General features: G+C 36.9%; 4 protein-coding genes across 4 annotated transcripts; 2 read left to right on the top strand and 2 right to left on the bottom strand.

Annotated features, from left to right (window-relative positions):
- Positions 1 to 1,560: 1,560 nt before the first annotated feature.
- LOC125864672 (glucan endo-1,3-beta-glucosidase, acidic) lies at positions 1,561 to 2,969 on the top strand. The gene is made up of 2 exons (XM_049544699.1): positions 1,561 to 1,718; positions 1,842 to 2,969. The coding sequence occupies exons 1-2, from the start codon at positions 1,637 to 1,639 to the stop codon at positions 2,792 to 2,794; spliced, it is 1,035 nt and encodes a 344-aa protein (XP_049400656.1). The 5' UTR covers positions 1,561 to 1,636; the 3' UTR covers positions 2,795 to 2,969.
- Positions 2,970 to 3,570: 601 nt separating this feature from the next.
- LOC125864664 (uncharacterized) lies at positions 3,571 to 8,058 on the top strand. The gene is made up of 3 exons (XM_049544691.1): positions 3,571 to 5,104; positions 5,705 to 6,144; positions 6,365 to 8,058. The coding sequence occupies exons 1-3, from the start codon at positions 3,641 to 3,643 to the stop codon at positions 7,851 to 7,853; spliced, it is 3,393 nt and encodes a 1,130-aa protein (XP_049400648.1). The 5' UTR covers positions 3,571 to 3,640; the 3' UTR covers positions 7,854 to 8,058.
- Positions 8,059 to 8,655: 597 nt separating this feature from the next.
- LOC125864670 (peptide chain release factor PrfB3, chloroplastic) lies at positions 8,656 to 14,865 on the bottom strand. Its single transcript, XM_049544696.1, has 6 exons — positions 14,602 to 14,865; positions 12,677 to 12,894; positions 12,351 to 12,551; positions 11,506 to 11,718; positions 10,080 to 10,251; positions 8,656 to 8,961 (listed from the first exon to the last, which is right to left on the bottom strand). The coding sequence occupies exons 1-6, from the start codon at positions 14,756 to 14,758 to the stop codon at positions 8,675 to 8,677; spliced, it is 1,248 nt and encodes a 415-aa protein (XP_049400653.1). The 5' UTR covers positions 14,759 to 14,865; the 3' UTR covers positions 8,656 to 8,674.
- An 886-nt stretch (positions 14,866 to 15,751) lies between these two features.
- LOC125864676 (dihydroneopterin aldolase 2-like) lies at positions 15,752 to 18,369 on the bottom strand. The gene is made up of 3 exons (XM_049544707.1): positions 18,105 to 18,369; positions 16,786 to 16,978; positions 15,752 to 16,044 (listed from the first exon to the last, which is right to left on the bottom strand). Exons 1-3 carry the CDS (start codon positions 18,247 to 18,249, stop codon positions 15,840 to 15,842), a joined length of 543 nt encoding a protein of 180 aa, XP_049400664.1. The 5' UTR covers positions 18,250 to 18,369; the 3' UTR covers positions 15,752 to 15,839.
- Positions 18,370 to 18,928: the final 559 nt, after the last annotated feature.

The following is an 18,928-nucleotide window of genomic DNA, read 5'->3' as shown; positions in this document are numbered from 1 at the left end:
TAAATATGTGAGAATTTTGATTAATATTATAACTTAAGTTATATATTTGTTTTTGCCATCTGACTTTTTAAGTCCTTCATGGACTCAACCTAACACATCTAGAATAATTTTTATTGTCAAGTCCTAAACCAATTGGCAAATTTTCAATAATTAAGGTGTTTGGTAGGGAGGGAATGGTTTTTTGATTAAAAGTTTTTATTTTTTTGTCCAGAAAAAATAGTTTCTTATAGATAAGGAAAAATGACTTTTATAGAGATTATCGAGAAAATAAATTTTATGAGTAGCATTCTACACTAATTGTCTTATATCAAACCCTAGTCCAATATACCCCTATTCTGATAGTGTTTGAATAGATTATATATAATACCTTTGAGATAATATTTTTTACTTACTTATCAAAACACCAGAACATAAGTAAGAAAATCACTTCTTTTCCTAAAAAATATTATCAAATGTACCAAACACACCCTTGGTCTAGGTGTCTAGTATTCAATATAGTCAATAATATCATGCTAACCATTGCTATACCTATTATGTATGACTTTTAGAATGGTACCATTTTTTACGTCAAATTAATTTAATTATAGTAACATTTATATTACAAAGATGCATTTGACACAAGTACTAGTAACTCTCTAGCGGTAGAAGCAAATGCATTTTTTTTACAAGTTGGGTGTCCAGGTCAGCTTGTTATCACAACTATTAGTATTGTCAGGTACTTGCTATCTCCCACCAACAAACGTACTTTGTTTGCATCATTAGACATCGTTTTAAAGGGACGTACAGGCGCGTATAGACACATATATGTATGTATTTCTGAAAAATAATAAATGACTAAATGCATGCATAGTAGACTCGTACCTTCTGAAAAATGATAAATTTTGGAATAGTATAAGTAAAACTTTTGAATTCCGGACTAAAGTCCATGTACAAATTGAATTGTGATAACAGATCGACACTACTTATGCAAAATCCTTAGTATGCATATTGAATCTAGAAAGTGACATGCTAGTCCAGACTTTGAATTGTCAAAATATTACAGCCATGTTAGTACTAGTGTCTCTTATGCAAGACTTCAATTACCTTGCATCCAAGTAATGGATATTCTTCTTTAAACCTAAGAGAAATAACAACAACATACCCAACGTAATTCCACAACTGGAGTCTAGGGAGGATAGTTTGTTACGATGCCCTACCCCTTACCTCGAGAAGATAGATAAGTTTTTTTTCCGATAGACTAGTCCTAAGAGAAATAATAACAACATCCCCAGGGTAATTCTACAGGTGAGGTCAGGGGACTAGGGGAGGGTTGTGTGTACATTGCCTAACCCTTACCTTGAGAAGGTAGAGAAGCTATTTCCAACAGACTTAAATATCTACAAATTTTCCTCAATGGTTAATGCAACAATTAATTGCAAGGCTGCCTAACAAATTCCACATTTCATCTAGTCATTTTCACCAAGGAAATTTAGGGGCTGCAGACTTTTCTGCATCTTGTAACAAGGTGTAACATTTTTCTCCATTGATTAATTTGACTTATATGTGGAAATTAGAGTAACATAGTATAAAAATTTCACTATAAAATGTGTAAGCTTTTCTGCTATTTCATCCACAAATCAATTTTCTTTTCTTTGCCATGGCTTGTACCAAACTACATTTTCCAATTACCGTGACGACTCTGCTGGTGATACTTATATTGGCTACCTTAGATCTCACAGGTACTTAAAAAATCTTTATATTGACGGTGTGTATAACTTATATGTTTCTAGTTGTCGTGATATTTCAGTTGATTGAGTAATACATTGATTCATCACGAGCTAATAGATAATATTGTTATACAGGAGCACAAACAGGAGTTTGTTATGGAAGAAATGGGAATGGATTACCATCTCCAGTAGATGTTGTGGCTCTATGCAATCGAAACAATATACGAAGAATGAGAATCTATGATCCTCATCAACCAACTCTCCAAGCCCTTAGAGGCTCGAATATTGAACTCATACTAGGCGTGCCAAATCCTGACCTTCAGAATATCGCGTCTAGCCAAGCTAACGCGAATGCTTGGGTCCAAAACAATGTTAGGAACTATGGTAATGTCAAGTTCAGATATATAGCTGTTGGAAATGAAGTTAGTCCATTAAATGGTAACGCGCAGTATGTACCTTTCGTGATCAATGCAATGAGAAACATTCAGAACGCGATTTCTGGTGCTGGTCTTGGAAACCAGATCAAAGTTTCTACTGCTATTGAAACCGAACTTACTACAGATACTTACCCTCCATCAAGAGGCAAATTTAAAGACAACGTCCGAGGATATGTTGATCCCATCATCAGATTCTTAGTAGCTAACCGCTCACCTTTACTTGTCAATATATATCCTTACTTTGCAATAGCAAACAATCAAGCTATTCAGCTTGACTACGCGCTGTTTACATCCCCTGGAGTTGTTGTAAATGATAATGGAAGAGAATACCGCAACCTGTTTGATGCACTCTTAGATGCTACATACTCAGCCCTTGAAAAAGCCGGTGGCTCATCTTTGGACATCGTTGTATCAGAGAGTGGTTGGCCTTCAGCTGGAGCAGGGCAATTGACGTCCATTGACAACGCAAGGACTTACAACAACAACTTGATTAGACATGTGAAAGGAGGGAGTCCGAAAAGACCATCAAAACCAATTGAAGCTTACATTTTCGCGCTGTTGAATGAAGATCTGAAGAGCCCTGAAATTGAGAAACATTTTGGACTGTTTACACCAAACAGGCAGCCAAAATACGCGATCAGTTTCAACTAGCTTAGACTATGCTACATAATTAACCGAATAAGAGTTGTCGATCTTCTCTCTTTATAATATGTAGTTGAATAATCGAATCGTTGCTCAACTTGAACGGAGAGCAACCCTTCGCGTGATAACTGATGTGTACTCATCCTACATGCTTATATAAAGCAATTATCTATATCTGAACTTCAATGTGATTGAATAACCTAAAGAACGTAGTAATTAGCACTTGAAGTCGTCATTGAAAAATTTATAACTCATAACATTCAAATTTTGGATCGTCGGCCATACCACCACTTCCTCCAATAGATTCAAATGCTTGTAAGCACAACAAGAAGATAACGACTCTACTTATACTCATATTAATATTACTTTCTTAAGATACGTATAAAATTCAAACTAGATAAGTAAAAATAAATATAAGGAGTAACAATTACTCGATAATGATTAAAGCGTATACATGTCAAAAAAGAAATATACTAAATGCATAAACAATCCCTTAAACTTTATAATAGATTTCATTTGAACGTTCAAACTAATTTGACGGTACATGTCATTTGGGCGCTCGAACTACAATCTGTTCCAATTAAATATTTGAACACGTGATAAAATGTTTCTATTAGATATATTTCCGACTCAAACTTTTGAAACTTTTTGCATATGTTTTCAAGTATCAATTACGTAGATAAAAATATTTAGTTGAAACACGTTATTATGTGTTCAGATGCTCAATTAAAGCGTCGTATAGTTCAAGTGTCACCTCTGGACATTGTCTTCTAGCTGACAAAAAAATGAGAACTAAGATCCATTAATCAACCGAGTTTTGAAGACTCGGACTCGGGCCGAGTCATTACCCAACAAATGTCACCGGAACTCAAACCCTTATCGGCGCAAGAATGGGAAAATCTAATCGACGATTACAACCACGGTGGTTCACGGCGGCTCCGGTGGACTTCCATCAACTACGCCGCCGTTCCTCTCCTTGACCTCACACTTTCCTCACTTCTCCGGAAAGATATCCCTCACAATCTCAAACTCCAGCTCCTCATCTTCATCGAAGAACACTTCAGCACAGACGAAAACGATACCGTATCACCTACTTTCCTCAACCGCTTCCTCGAAGCCCTCCGGTCGGTAATCCAATCACCAAACGACGGCGTTTCAACGTCGTTCGCTCTCAAGGAACAGTTTCTTATCTCTTCAACTTCAATTTTCGTCAATTACGTGAGTTATACATCGAATTGTCTCGACTATAGCTTTGTTACTCCTCTTGAAAGTTTAATTGAGCTTTTGTTAACTATTATTAACCGGCCAAATCATAGCGTTGACCGGCAAACTCGATCAATTGCTTGCGAATGTTTACGTGAATTAGAAACTGCTTTTCCTTGTTTACTTTCGGAAATTGGATCACATTTGTGGAGTTTGTGCCAAAATGAGCGTACTCATGCTGCCCAAAGCTATGCATTATTGTTATCAACTGTTGTTCATAACATTGCTAGATTAAAACCTACTGTTTCATTCAGTAATTCTTCGACATTGGTTCCGTTTACTGTACCTAGGTTTTTGGTTGATGAAAATGTTAAAAATGGACATTTTCAAGGGGAGTTATCGGATTTGAGTAACAGGGAATTGAGGAGAGTGGTTGCTTTTTTGCTTGAATGTCCACAGAATTTGACTCCTTGGGGGTTATTGGAGTTCATGGGTAAGACATTGCCAGTTGCTGCAGTATTGGATTTGCAGCCATCTTTGTTGAAGGTTCAGTTTTCGGGATTGCTTCATACATATGATCCTTTGCTATGGCATGCATATTTAGTCATGTACTTAAGCTATATGGATTCTTTTGAAGGGCAAGAGATGGAAATTGCGAGTCGACTGTTGTTGTTATCCAAAGAATCCCAGCATCATTTGTTTTTTCGATTGTTGGTGCTGCACTGGTTAGTTGGGTTCATAGGGTTGGTATTGAAGAGGGATTTTCAGAAAAGGAAGAATGTTGTTGATATGAGCTTGAGCTTTTACCCATCGGTGTTTGATCCCCTCGCTTTGAAATCGTTGAAGCTTGACTTGCTTGCCTATTGTTCAGTTTTGATTGATAATGTCAATGGAGTAATGAGTTCAAAAGGCAGTCCACAAATGACTCGGGAAAAGTTATTTGAAGATGGCCTTGTTTGTGTATCAGCTTTTAAATGGTTACCTCCTTGGAGTATGGAAACTTCTGTGGCATTCCGTGCAATCCATAAGTTTTTGATCGGTCAGACATCTCACTCAGAAAATGATTCTATCTCCAATAAAAGCCTTTTGGAGCCAGCAATCTACCATACTGTGCAGGTACACATACTTTGAACCTGTTGTTCTATTCTTACTTTGAGTCTGTGGCATTGGTTTGACGCATCTGGTGCTTCACTAAAAGGAAAGAGCTTATACATTCTTTTCACTTTGCGTCTCTATGTGCAAACAGTCGCTAGATATTTTCTTCTTTTCCGTTTTACTTGATCTGTTTGAATTTGAAAGTATAGAGGAAAACATATTATTGATGAAAGAAGGTTAGAAGGCTGTAGCATAATAGAGAGGTCTAGAAGATGTGCTCCAATGAAAGATAAGAACTTTGGTGAAAAGAATCTGCATACACCGTAACTCTCCAACAATATATAACAAGTTCTTCCTTCAGGCCATCTATAGGTGCCCTGCCACGTGTGTAGCTTTAATGTCTTCCATCTTCTTGTCAAAATACGGATGTTGATTACTTTATCTTGGGAGCTATATCGTAGAGGTGTTACTGGAGTTTGTCTTATAGGAGTTTAGAAATGAATGACAGATGATGCATCTCCTCCTGACTTATCAGTAGTACTGATACTCTACTCTGATTTTGCAATGATGCTCATATATTTTTTGCCTAAATGTTTCTGAAGCTTGACTTATGTTTTGCAGAGAACACTTATAGACTCTTTGTCTGAATATAGAGGATTGGTCCCTGTCATTGTTGGCTTCACAGACCGCTTGTTGACATGTTACAAACATCAATTTTTGGGAGAACGCCTACTTAAGACATTTGATGATAACTTGCTTCCAAAACTCAAGATAGACTACAAATTGGTATCTTACTTCTGTATATTGGAAAGGATTGCTGAAAGTGATAAGGTTTCACCTAGTGGGTTAATAGAGCTCCTTACCAGGTTCATGGTAGTTCTTGTTGAAAAACATGGTCCAGATACAGGATTAAGGTCTTGGAGTCATGGGAGTAAAGTTCTTGGAATTTGTCGAACTATGATCATGCATCACTATAGTTCCAAATTATTTGTTGGGTTGTCTCGTCTTTTATCATTCACTTGTCTTTATTTCCCAGATCTGGAAGTTCGTGATAATGCCAGGTAATACTATGAGAAATATCTCCATCCCATTTCTTACCTCATTCTGTTCGGATGTACACATTGTTTATATCGTCACCTGTTCACCGCAAATGAAAGATGTCAATAACATTGGGAAGCTTGTTCACCATTGAATTTGCACTTCGTAGGATTAACTGGGGAAAATAAACATATTGAGTGTGCAATATACTATTGTTTTCTAACATTTGGTGGTATTTTACAGAATTTACCTGCGGATGCTGATTTGTGTTCCTGGGAAAAAGCTAAGAGACATTCTAAACAGTGGGGACCAGCTTCCTGGAATTTCTCCATCTACCCATTCCAGCTCTTTCTTCAGTGTTCAGTCTCCTAGACTTTCTCACGACCCTAAGAAATCTAGGAATATTTCGTCCTGCATGCATCTTGAGCGCATTGTGCCATTGTTGGTTAAACAATCTTGGTCTTTGTCCCTGCCAGCCCTGGGATTTGATGCCAAGAAACCTAGTTATATAGAACCCATCAAGGACAACGCGTCCCCAAGTGAGCAAAGTGAGTTTGACAAAATTACTGATGGTACAGTGATCTCTGAAGCCAATCGGCACAATCAGCCTCCAGAGCCATTACGTGTGATGGATTCAAAGATTTCACAGATAGTTGAAATCTTGAGGAAGCATTTTTCATTTATTCCTGACTTTAGACACATGCCGGGTACCAAGATCAAAATATCCTGTACTTTAAGGTTTGAGTCAGAGCCCTTCAGTCGCATTTGGGTAAACAATTTGCCAGCTAATGGAGTCGATACCCTTCCTGCCTTATATGCAACTGTTCTCAAGTTCTCTTCTTCTGCGCCATATGGCTCCATTCCATCATGCCATGTTCCTTTTCTTCTAGGTCAACCACCCAAAGGTTTCTACTCTTTTAGCCAGACGAATTCCCTTGATATTATCCCTGTGGAAGATGTTTCTGAAACTCCTGGAGATGACAAAAGCTTCAAAGCTCCTGTTCTGATTGAATTGGAACCACAGGATCCAATACCTGGTTTTGTTGATGTTTTCATTGAAACGAATGCGGATAATGGTCAGATCATTAGAGGACAGCTGCATAACATTACAGTAGGAATTGAAGATATGTTTCTCAAAGCTATTGTCCCAGAAGACATCCCTGAAGATGCAGAACGTGGTTACTACGTGGATCTGTTCAATGCTTTGTGGGAAGCATGTGGCGCTTCAACCAGCACTGGGCGGGAGACATTTGTACTCAAAGGAGGTAAAGGGGTCATAGCAATCAGTGGTACTCGCTCCGTGAAGTTACTAGAGGTTCCTGTGGCATCTTTGATCCAAGCTGTAGAGCGATCCTTGGCACCTTTTATTGTATGTGTAACTGGTGATTCTCTAACCAACCTCATGAAGGAGGGAGGAGTTATAAGGGACATTACATGGGATGAGATTAACTTGGGTTCCTCTTCCACGGATGATACCATCGCGGAAACCAGTTTAGTTGGGGGACCGCTTTACCTCAAGTACAAGGATGATGAAGATGATGGAGAAGGGGGTTATGTCCAAATTAGTAAGAAAACCCTAGGCATTATTCAGATTTTGATATTCCTTCCACCAAGATTTCATCTCCTTTTTCAGATGGAAGTTTCTTATACTTCTACACTCGTTCGAATTCGAACAGATCACTGGCCATGCCTAGCTTATGTTGATGACTATTTAGAAGCTTTATTTTCCTGAAGAAATTTGTTTTTTTACTCTCCTTATTTCATTGAGAGTCATATTCTTTTTCCCCATTAGTTCACTTTGTGAGCTTGTGATATTTTACTCAATAATAGGTCTGATGTAAATTTGCTCTTCTTTGCAAAAAACTTCTTGGTAAGACTGCAAAGAATGTAAACGCCTTGTATAATGTTTTTGATGAGAGATGAAATGGTGCAACTTCCTGTTTCTTGTGATAGTGCAAAAGTTCCATGCTCGATCGAATTAATTATAAAAAAAAGAATGCTTTCAAGTGAATTATTTTATATTTTCATGCTATTGTGCATCGTAGAGGGGAGCCTTGGCGTAACTGATAAAGTCATTATCACGTGATCAGGAGGTCATGGGTTTGCTTGTAGAAATGCAGGTAAGGCTGCATAGCCCATTGTGGTTTGGTCCTACCCCATACTCTGCACATGGAGAATCAACCTCTTTTGTACTATGATGGCTTGATATATACATTAAAAAGATAAAATTTAGAATTGAAATAAATCTCTTACAACAACATACTGTGTGTAATCCCACTAGTAGGGTCTGGGGACGGTGGTGTATACACAACCTTACCCTTACCTTTGAGAGAGTAGACAGATTGTTTCCGATAGACGTTGAGCAAAATTTTACAGATTTGTAGAGCACAGCTACTTAATAAGTTACCACCAACTTAAGAATACAAGAACATGGAGGCTGGAGCAGTGACTTCTTTTCTCTCCCACCCTTCACCTTTATCTGCTGCTTTTCTATCATAAAATCTCTCTTTCTTTCTTCTTTTTTTGCATGAGAGGAGTACAAAGCTATATGTATCATGGGATTTCATGTCGTCTGCTGTTGATGTGAGCACCGATAAATGGTTCAATGTTTCCGTTTAACACAGCAGTAAGGTCAGACAATTGGACGCCCGTCTTCATATCTTCTACCAGTTTGTTTGGATGATATACATACCTCCTTATTACTTGGTTCCAACTACAAGATATATCACTACTTCTGATGCTAGCCAAGTTTGAGACTCCTTGCTCCCTCATTACAATGAGAAGTTTTGCCTTTAAGCGATTCAGGGCCTTGAGCTTATTTGCGAAACGACTTCTTTCACCTGTAAATAGAAACTCTCATGGTAGAGAGTGGCCCAAAAAAGTTGAGAAAGCAAAAGAGATTTTATATGTGGAAAATAAACATTTATCTTGCACAGGCAAAATGTACTAGTCAGAGCCACAAATTTAGAGCATATATTCTCCTAAGGCGGCAACACATTTGTGTCGGACACAAATATCTTGGACTGTATCTCACAGCTATCAGAAAATCAATGGAATATGAATACAAGACAGTATTTCCAGCACATATCATGAATCTGTCAACCATGTGGTAGTATACGATCTACTGCAGAATCTTGATACACTACCTTTTTTTCTCCAAAATGTGATGTATCACTTTTATGTGCAGTATGACTTTTGAATGACCAAGGGACAAGAATGCGCCCAACATTCAAGCAACTCTTTTGAGTTCACTTAACGACACACTTAAATATGGTGTCCACGTGATTACAATGATATGTAACAACTTATATGTATTATATAGACTTATTATGTTCTATTGGGTGCCCCATAGACATTTAACTCGTTTGCTTGTTGAAACTGTATCCAATTCTGTAACTGGAGACAAACCATAGAAGAAGTTTCCTTGTCATGCCATATCTCATACCCTTTGAGAACAGTGCTTCTTGACATATAATTCTTCAGTTCTCATTGTTCTAAGTGTAACCTCAGAGAAAGGAAAATCAAGAGAGTTGCAAGGTAATTTCCTTCAAAGTATTTTTTAAAAAGAACTTTTGCATGCATCAGTATCTATTAGAGTCTCTATAGCAGTCTGTATGACTGCCTAACTTCTCTACAATCAGCAGGACAGACTGCAAAAGTTTATTTTTCTTTCCTAATCGACTACTTATTATGGTAATGAACATTCGACTTAAAAACTAAAAGACAACTCTCCAGGCGATACTGCCTAACTTCTGCACTCTGCAACAATTGTTGGGACGAACTTTCGTGGATATTCAGATCCATAGACACACCAAATAAAATTTTCTACACACATACAAAAATAGAGAAGATTATGTGTATATGTAGAAACCTTAAACAGATCATTGTGCAAAAACATCAAAGTACTATGAATCACCTATAGAGACAATGATACTCAACTCAAATCACCCATTATTACCTGTTGACCGAACTTGCAATCCTGTTGGAATGTGCTGAATGGTGAGTGAAGGTGAAGTCCTGCCCTGTTCCTCTTCATACGACGTTGTAATTTCTAGATCGTTTTCATCAATTTGGAGGTCAGGGGATGATTCAAGAAAAAGAGGAATAACATTGATCGCAGCAGCTCCATCCTGCACAATCCATTAAGATTAACCTGTAAATTTTATCATTTTGATGAACATCTAAGAGGATACAAGTAGCCAGATAGACCGTTGTGTTAATGTAAGGTACATAATGATTGCTCGACAAAACATGTGTCGAATCATAACCCTCAGGGGTTGGCCTGCTGGCAATTGACTTGAGCCTTGGGGTTTGCTCCCTTTCAAGGTCTCAAGTTCGAAACCCACTAGGTGCAAACAATTTCTGAGGGCCATCGGACTGGGTAAAACCTGAATTAACCGTGGTGCACTTGCGGGAAACTCCTTGCCGAGGGCCTGTGCACCCCCGGGATTAGTCGGGGCTCAAAGAGACTCGGACACCCGGTGCAAATAAAAAAAAAAAAAACATGTGTCGAATCATCATCCTTCATTAGTCGGTTAATACTTCAAAAGTTTAAAGTTCTTGTCTTCCCAATAATTTAAAGGAATTTCAGTAGTCATTTTAATGTTCCCCTCTTTCCTGACATATAATGTCTCTGTGACATCATCACGCAAGGAGCTCTTTCTTCGCAAAAGCAATACCTCATCATGAAAATCGATGGCCGAGTGATTTGAATTCCACGTTCTAGGAAAATGGAAGGGGGTTATTTTATCTTAGTGCAAGTTTGGTAATAGGAAGAGATCAGTGTACTTTGCGTCATATGTTTGTTTTCACTCCTTATTCTACTGGGTACTGACTATTGTTAACTCATAAGTCACCCCTTATTCTACTGACTATTGAACTGCATCGAAGCATGGTAAATTTAAGATTGTTTCATAAATCATCAAGTTCTATAAGTTCTATACTACTTCCACTCAAAACTTGATGTACTTTATTTTATCTATGCAATAATACACACCATGATAACTATATTACATCTTCTCCTTTTCAGTTAAATGTTGGACAATCACAGTTTCCTTCATAACATTAATAGGTAGTAGTCACATTTTATGACCTGAAATAGATTACAGAGAATTTTTGAACTAACGGTCAGCAGTTGTGATTTATTCACTTCAGATAAACTAAACTCTAAGCAGAATGCATCAGAGTACTGAGATTTAAGACGACACATGAAAAATGTTCTCCTCTTAAAAGGCCAACAAGAATATGTCTAATGACTCTCATAGAACACATAACTCAAAGGATTGAGTAGGAAATAGGAAACTAATGGAATATTATAATTCACATAATCAACTGATAGCGACAGGGGAGAACTAAATTTGAGCTAAGAGTCCTCAGATTCATACCTTTGAAAGATCAAATTTACCTTCAGAACTTCCATTCATGCAATGGATTCCTCTTTCTCCTGAAAGATAGCCGTATGCTGACTTGAATTCTAACTCAATCATCACATATTTGATACCACCACTCTCTGAATCTTGTTTCTCAACTATCCTCGCCTTATGACCTTGTTTTTCTGCCCATTTGATATACATTCTTGTGAGTTTTTCTGCCCAAATCTGGATCAAAGTGGTTAAGTCTAACAGTGAGAAACAGTACCAGAGTCTTGCCTAGAATGAAATTTCTAAGGAAATAAAGCTACATCAGCTTGAAGAAAACCCATCTCTTCGACTTTGAATAAGTAGAATAAATAGATGTTCATAGACGAGTTGCTAGGAGTAGAAGGCTAGTATACCTACTCCCTAATCTCAACTATAAACCTTATCAGGCATCAGGTCTACAAACTACTACCTCCTCTCTCAAATTCGATGTTTTCCATAAAGAACAAAAAAATTAGAAGTTCAGAATCATTTCCATGTAAAATAAGTTTCTCACAGTCGAAATTTAAATCTTTTTGGGAGAAGAATCTATGGTGCAGATTGACTATTAACTTTATGGTTGAGATGAGTATATAAGTGAACAGTAATAAGGAGCAAGGGCACTGATAATACAAATATAACCCCCTTCCCTCCTTGCAACTTCAAATGCAGGGAACTCATCATGAAAGTTCCACTTCTTATACCTACCTAATAGCATGTTTATATCTCAGAACACTCATTGGCCTACTTTTTTCACCTGAGATGCATATGGACCTTTACTATTGACTCTGCAAGTACATGCGGCAATATAGCAAGAGATCACAGGTGAATACCTGCGAGTAAATGCCCTCGTTTCCAGATTCAATGGTCACACATGCTCCCTCCATATCATATGGCTCCCTAAGAAGCTTGGACATTTCATACTTATCTAATGTCTTATTCACACTGACACAAGCTGCATACGCCTGCTTTAAAAAGTCATAGTTGATAGAATCCATTCCTGCTAGTTCCGTAATCAGCTTAGCTTCTTCAGCCTGCAGAAGCACACTCAATGGAATAAAATTTGAGTTTTATGGTTTTCCCTTTTAAGTCTTAAATAACTAGGCAATAAACATATGCTGACAAGTGAGAATTAGCTTTGGGTTATCTTGCATGATACCTTGTATCTAAGGTCTTTGAGGGCATCAACCGCTTTGGCGCTTTCAGCTAATTGCACAAGGTCTTCATTTGACTTGGCTACGTCATCCCACAAATCATATTCACGAATAATTTCTTCCTGCTTGAGGTGTCTTGCTTCTTCAAATTCTAGTGCTGTTGGTGCCAACATTTCAGCACGGAGTACCAAATCTTCAATCTTCCTTTTCAAAGCAAATGTGCCTACATCATGAGACCATCCATACCACAAAAAATTAACAGACTATTACTTACTATACACGCATTCAAATGCCAAGATTTTATGGCAGTATCTTGATGCTGTGCATAATTTTTCTAATGGGGAGTCGGTCTAGGAACATGAATATGTTGAGGATTCTAACTTGATTGTGTTGCATTCACATGCTTCTTGACAAAGATTCTTCTCAGCTATTTAGAGTTTCTTCCCTTTAAATTGTCCACTTTCCCATGCTATCTTCTCTAGACAACACTTAAAAAAGCATTAAGACCTGTTAAGGAAGATCTCCTGGTGTGTGAAAAAGGAAAAATAAATGCATGTCCTTCACTTCCCCTTGTGGATAAGGGCATTTTCACAAGGGAATTCAAAAATTCCGCACTTATCATCTAAAGCTACTTTTGAACTACCTTGAACTACTTTTGCCTCTACAAGTTAAATTCTCCTTATGTCAAGGGGATTCAAATTAACCTTCTCCCAATATATTTCAAGAAATATCTTTCCCTATGCATAATTCTGCAACGATTGGTTGTGACTCCGCTGCTGTGTGCACTGCCTACACCCTAGTCACGCCTTTACATTTCCTTCTCAATTCTTTCTTATTTTTGGAAGGGGAGCCTTGGAGCAATGTATGTCACGAGTTTGAGCCATGGAAGCAGCCACTAATACTTGCATTAGGGTAGGTTGTCTACATCACACGCTTGGGGTGCTGGCCCTTTCTCGGACCCTGCTAACGCGGGATGATTTGTGCACCGGGCTGCCCTTTACCCTCATTCTTATTTACAGTTCGCTAAGCACTTCGGAAGGTTCCATCTTTCTTTAAGTTAGCCTGCTTAATTGTCCCTCACTATCTCACTGAGCTTTCTCTGTCTCCATTCTCTCAGTCTCAAACACTAGTCTTTGCACACTACTGGTAATCCTTCAAATTTATACCTCAACACCTCGCACAAAATAATCCATAACCTAAAAGTAGTTAAATTCATCTAAAAGTTAATAAAGCAAGGGCAAGTAAACTTATTTATTTTAAGTTTACAATCACCTCACTGATGAACCTTCTTAAAAGAATCACGAAGACTGATAATGAAGTTAGAATTTCAGCTTAGCTTAGCAACCACTTCATTCTAAAAACTTAAAGAGTTAATGATCAAAAACACACCCGAATTATCACTTTTTCGCGAGTTTCATAGCTCAACTAACCATTATTCTCTTTACCTATCTAAACTTTCACTCCCTTTGTATTAAAACACACCTCAATACTTAGTTAGCCAAATCTTTGTTCCCAATCGACAACAAACGCATGTAGACCCACTCAATTCATGAATTTCATACCTCAACTATCCATTATTCTCTTTACCTGTTTAAATTATCACTCTCTTTGTATTAAAACACACCTCAATGCTGAGTTGGGTAAATACTTATTCCCAATTAACAACAGGGCACGCGTAGGCCAACTCTGCATCTAAGTGTGTTTTTTTATACAAACGGAGTGATAATTCAGCTAGGAAACTTGCGAAACATTAACAGTTTAGATAGCTAAATAGAACAATAGATAGTTGAACTACGAGAGTCGTGCGAAAGAGTGATACTTTAGGAGTATTATTAAACTATTAAAGATGGTAGTAACCTTTTTTTTTTTTGTTGATTTTACTTGATATTTCTGAAACAAAGAATACAAGCAGAGAAGAGAAGAAACAAACCAAGCTCTTTGTAGAATCTGTTCTTGTCATCGGTGTGCTGATTATTATGAGCTCGAATTCGAAAAGAAGCTCTCTTTGAGCTTCGAAGGTTCAATGGAGAAGACGAACAAGTAGCTTCTGTCCGTACAGAAAAAGGGTCAGCAGCCATTTTAGCCATACTGGTAGTAGACTGGTGGTGGATAAAATGTTTCTTGATTTTCCGGCCGCCGCGAAGAACACGGGCTTTGGGAAATGGAGAGTGGTGCAGGGACTGTGCGCGTGCCACATTCCTGTTTTTATATTTTTCTATGGTCTAATTAGCCTTATTTTGTCCTCTATTTTTTTATGAAAAAGAAAAATATCCCCAATATTATTATATAACAACAACTAATCTTACGAGAGTGATCGGAAAAGGATGGTGTATATGCAGTCTTATTCGTATTTGTGAAATGTAGAGATGAAGTTTTTCGATAAACTTAATATTATTGTCTGAAATATGTTATTTTGAGCAAATATTTGAAATATAAGTTCTTCTCTAGATATTTTGAAACTACGTATATCATTTTCCAAAAGCTGACGTTATGATTAGTTTTAAATTGGTATAACAAGATGTACTACTAAAAAGTGTCTTTGGTAGATAGTAAAATCTTTCTCGAAAATTATTTTTCAGGAAAAATACTTTTTTTTTTTAAACTAAAGTTTTTCATGCTTTTTTATTTTGGCTAGTAAGTAAAATATATTATTTCAATAATGTCTATATATAATCTAAGCAAATAGAATTATGATGGTAGTGATGATTGTGTAAGGAGCAGGCAATCGAGTGAAATGTCGCTTATGAAACTTGTGTTTTTTATTTCTACTGAGAGAGTTCATTTTTCTTGCCCTAAAGAGCTATCATTATTTTCAGTAAATACAATTTAATTTTTTGTCAACTTTCTTTTCCAGCCAAAAGTATTACCTAGAAGTACTTCAATTCAATTTCTATATTCTTGTTTTGAGCAATGGTAAAGTGTTCGAACTACGAAATCAATGATGCTTGCTCAAGGTAGATTACACCGAAACCTGTGTGAACGTGGAATGCATCATGCACCGAACTGCCCTTTTATTTTTGGGAACTTTGTGCCCCTGCAGAAGTGTGTAGTAAAGGCATTATTCAATTAAGTATCAAGAGTTTGAGACAATTGATCAAATTGTACTGGCTTGAAAATGACTGTCAAACAGCAGAAAATTGAAGTTGTTAATAATACAAGCATTATGTACTAGTTTTGAACACCAAGATCTCTGTATCTAATGATCTCGACACCCAAGTAGTCAACAGGCCCTTGGACGGCCACATGAGGCTTTCCAACTTGAACGCGAACAGCAGATACCTGTGGGTACTTGGTGAGGGTTGTCGATGCTATAAGCTGAGCCACAGATTCTAGCAGATTTTTAGGTGACCCCTCCATAACCTCTTTCACTATTCTGCCAATCCATAGATTTAAAAGATAGAATCAATGAATGATCACGCCAAAGCAAGCATACGTGCCTAGCTAGAAAATTGATCCGCGAAATGTTTATTCTTAAAGACTGCTAAGACAAGAAAAGCAACTGTAACTTACAACCAAACACAGTCCAGGAGATCAGTTAGCGCCAATAGGAAAATTCCCTTGTATCAGTGATTAAACTATTGGAATTTCAGGTGTTTCTTATTACCACACACTGACATGAGATTTACTTGAGTAATCAGGATCCAGACCACTAGATCCCGCCCTTAGGTGCAAAGTGAAATCCTCTAAGATAAATAATAGTAAGGCAATAGTCAATTTTTCCTCAAGAAAGTAGAACATTACGAGAGCCTCTAGCGGTGGCATCAAAATTCCAATGTATGATGGAATCCAAAAAACAACATAGCATCAAGAATCTGCTTCAGTATGCTCTCGAAAATGTTTCAAATGAGTCAAGTTCTTACTACGAGAACTTATAAAATCATTACACCTTTTACAGCTGTTTATAACCCAATTTAACTTTGGTGAAACTGCTCAATCCTCATATATTTTCTATCTGGTGAAAAGAGTATTATTTAAACGGACCTCTGAGCTAAAGAACCTTGTTACAGAAATATTCAAGATGTTTCATTTATTAAGCTATGAAATAAAGTTCTTTCTGTTCGTTCATCTCAACTATCAAAAATGCAAAATGAACAAACTCGAAAGCATCACTCACCGGTATATATCAGTATAACTTAGAGTATCGGACAAGCAGTCAGATTCACCAGCAGGTCGAAGATCCATCCAAGCATCAACATCTACCAGGAACTTCTGACCAAGCTTCCTTTCCTCTTGCTTCACCCCATGGTATCCATGAAACTTTAAACCCCTCAGCACAAGTTTGTCTCCTTTTGGCATGTCCATGTGACCTGTCATCGGATACTCATAAAAGAAGTCGTTACAGGGGATTCTTCATTCACAGGGGCACGAACCGGATACCAGATGGTTATACAAAAAAAATTCCTCATAAATATTGCAAACTAAAGCAGGTCATGTGATCAATTAAGTCCTAGCAATTTGATCCTATGGAGGTAACAAAATGATTAAACAAGGACACATTCCTCACTCTTCTATTACTTCTGAACGCAGGTTATTGATGCAAAGACTGAGTAATACAGACATCAAGCATAACTACGGAGAGCAAAATAGGTTAGCAGACCTTCTTGCTAAGGAGGAGCAAAGAAGAAACTTTTTGATAAGCTAAGTATTTTGGTAGTTCCTTCGGTGTTTGCAAATGACGCAATATGTGTAGACATTCTAGGAACTACTTTCAAAAGACTAATTTGGTTTACATCAATGAACTATCAAGGATCTCTAGCGCTACCCTTAACTTGTAAACTTTGTCGAGTACATATATCTATCCAATTAACCAAAAAAATATGGTTTTTTAAACATCTTTCAACAGCTTTGCCTTCATGAAGTTGAAATAGATGAAGTCTTGCAAATAATTGGTCCACTCATGAGATCCTACTAGTTATCTCCAACAATATTACAACAACATACCCAGTGTAATCCTGCAAAGTGGCGGAGCCAGGATTTTCACTTAGGGGTTTCAAACACTGAAGAAGTAAACACACGAACTAGCTAAAGGTGATTCGACATCTACTATATGTAGATAAAAAAATACTAACCCCACCAACCTATAAGAAGTAGAGAGACTATTTTCGACAGACCCTCTGCTCAACCAAACTCTAGCAATAGTACATTCTGGAAAAAAAAATCCATAACGTCTGTTTGGTCCTTAAATTTTAACCAGTACATCTAACAGAAAATTCCTTTTTTGCTGCTCTACATCAAATTCTTATTATGCAGTCATAAAGATTCTACCTTTACATGCTTATATATCAAAATCAATTGAATATTTCAAACCCCAAACTTGTTTTTGAACAATTAAATGATTTCAGAGACCCAAATTAGTTTAGAATAACATTAAATTAGCTCAAGAAAAATTAGTAATAATAAATCATAACAAAAGGAAAAAGCTTAAGCACTTACCGGAGCTGGGTTTTACGACGACTGGTTTATGGTCGGCAACAGCCGGAAAGCCGCCGGAATCTGAATAATAGTTTTGATTGGAAGTTTTCCGGGCTTCTGAATATCGAAAATGAGTACAAATATCTTTGTGTGTTTTATTTTGCATATTTTGTAGTGTTATCTTTTAATAATAAATCTCATAATTAAATTTACACTTTTCAAATCACTATCTTTAAAATATTGTATCAAAATATAGAAAGAAAATAAATAAATTTACTCATTTACTTTCAAATAGGTAAATCTTGAAATTACACTTTCAAGTTATTAAATTAATATCTTTACTATCAGAATTAGACTTGAGAAATAATAATAATAATAATAATAAAAAAAAAAAAAGACCTTTCGGGTTGGCCCAGTGGTTTGGGCTTGGAACTTCCATGTTGGAAGGGGGTTTTATCCTGTGCGCACCCAAAGGGTAGCGGCTACAGGTTTCCCATGTCATAAAAAAAAAAAAAAATTATTTCGAAGATACGCTTAGATAAACATAGATATATATTCAAATTTTGTACTCAATCATTTTAATAAAAATTCTAGCTACATCATGACCGACTAATAATTTGTTTAGATTTTTTAAACACAAATATTAAGGTCTGTATTCTACCCATGAAATACTTTTGAGAAAAGATATAAACTTACTTATTCTAATACTCCATTGATCATGTTTTAATTACCATGCCACTATAGGGAACCAAATAATTAAGGTGTAAATCATTTAAAATTGGTTTGTAAACACTAGCATACAAATTCCACTAATCAAATCCTAATATATGTCCCTTTCTCATCCT

This window comes from Solanum stenotomum, chromosome 5 (genome assembly GCF_019186545.1).
Source record: "Solanum stenotomum isolate F172 chromosome 5, ASM1918654v1, whole genome shotgun sequence".
NCBI lineage: Eukaryota > Viridiplantae > Streptophyta > Magnoliopsida > Solanales > Solanaceae > Solanum > Solanum stenotomum.
This window is presented reverse-complemented; position numbering and strand designations above follow the sequence as displayed.

Bases quoted from the DNA above. Each gene is read 5' to 3' on its own strand.
- LOC125864672 (XM_049544699.1), top strand. From the start codon at position 1,637: ATGGCTTGTACCAAACTACATTTTCCAATTACCGTGACGACTCTGCTG. The intron at 1,719-1,841 runs GTACTTAAAAAA...ATTGTTATACAG, and splicing joins GGCTACCTTAGATCTCACAG to GAGCACAAACAGGAGTTTGT.
- LOC125864664 (XM_049544691.1), top strand. From the start codon at position 3,641: ATGTCACCGGAACTCAAACCCTTATCGGCGCAAGAATGGGAAAATCTA. The intron at 5,105-5,704 runs GTACACATACTT...TATGTTTTGCAG, and splicing joins CAATCTACCATACTGTGCAG to AGAACACTTATAGACTCTTT. The intron at 6,145-6,364 runs GTAATACTATGA...GGTATTTTACAG, and splicing joins GAAGTTCGTGATAATGCCAG to AATTTACCTGCGGATGCTGA.
- LOC125864670 (XM_049544696.1), bottom strand. From the start codon at position 14,758: ATGGCTAAAATGGCTGCTGACCCTTTTTCTGTACGGACAGAAGCTACT. The intron at 11,719-12,350 runs GTATTCACCTGT...ACTTTGATCCAG, and splicing joins ACGAGGGCATTTACTCGCAG to ATTTGGGCAGAAAAACTCAC. The intron at 8,962-10,079 runs GTAATAATGGGT...TTCTATTTACAG, and splicing joins ATTGCAAGTTCGGTCAACAG to GTGAAAGAAGTCGTTTCGCA.
- LOC125864676 (XM_049544707.1), bottom strand. From the start codon at position 18,249: ATGCAAAATAAAACACACAAAGATATTTGTACTCATTTTCGATATTCA. The intron at 16,979-18,104 runs GTAAGTGCTTAA...ATCCGATGACAG, and splicing joins CGTCGTAAAACCCAGCTCCG to GTCACATGGACATGCCAAAA. The intron at 16,045-16,785 runs GTGAGTGATGCT...ATGGATTGGCAG, and splicing joins AGTTATACTGATATATACCG to AATAGTGAAAGAGGTTATGG.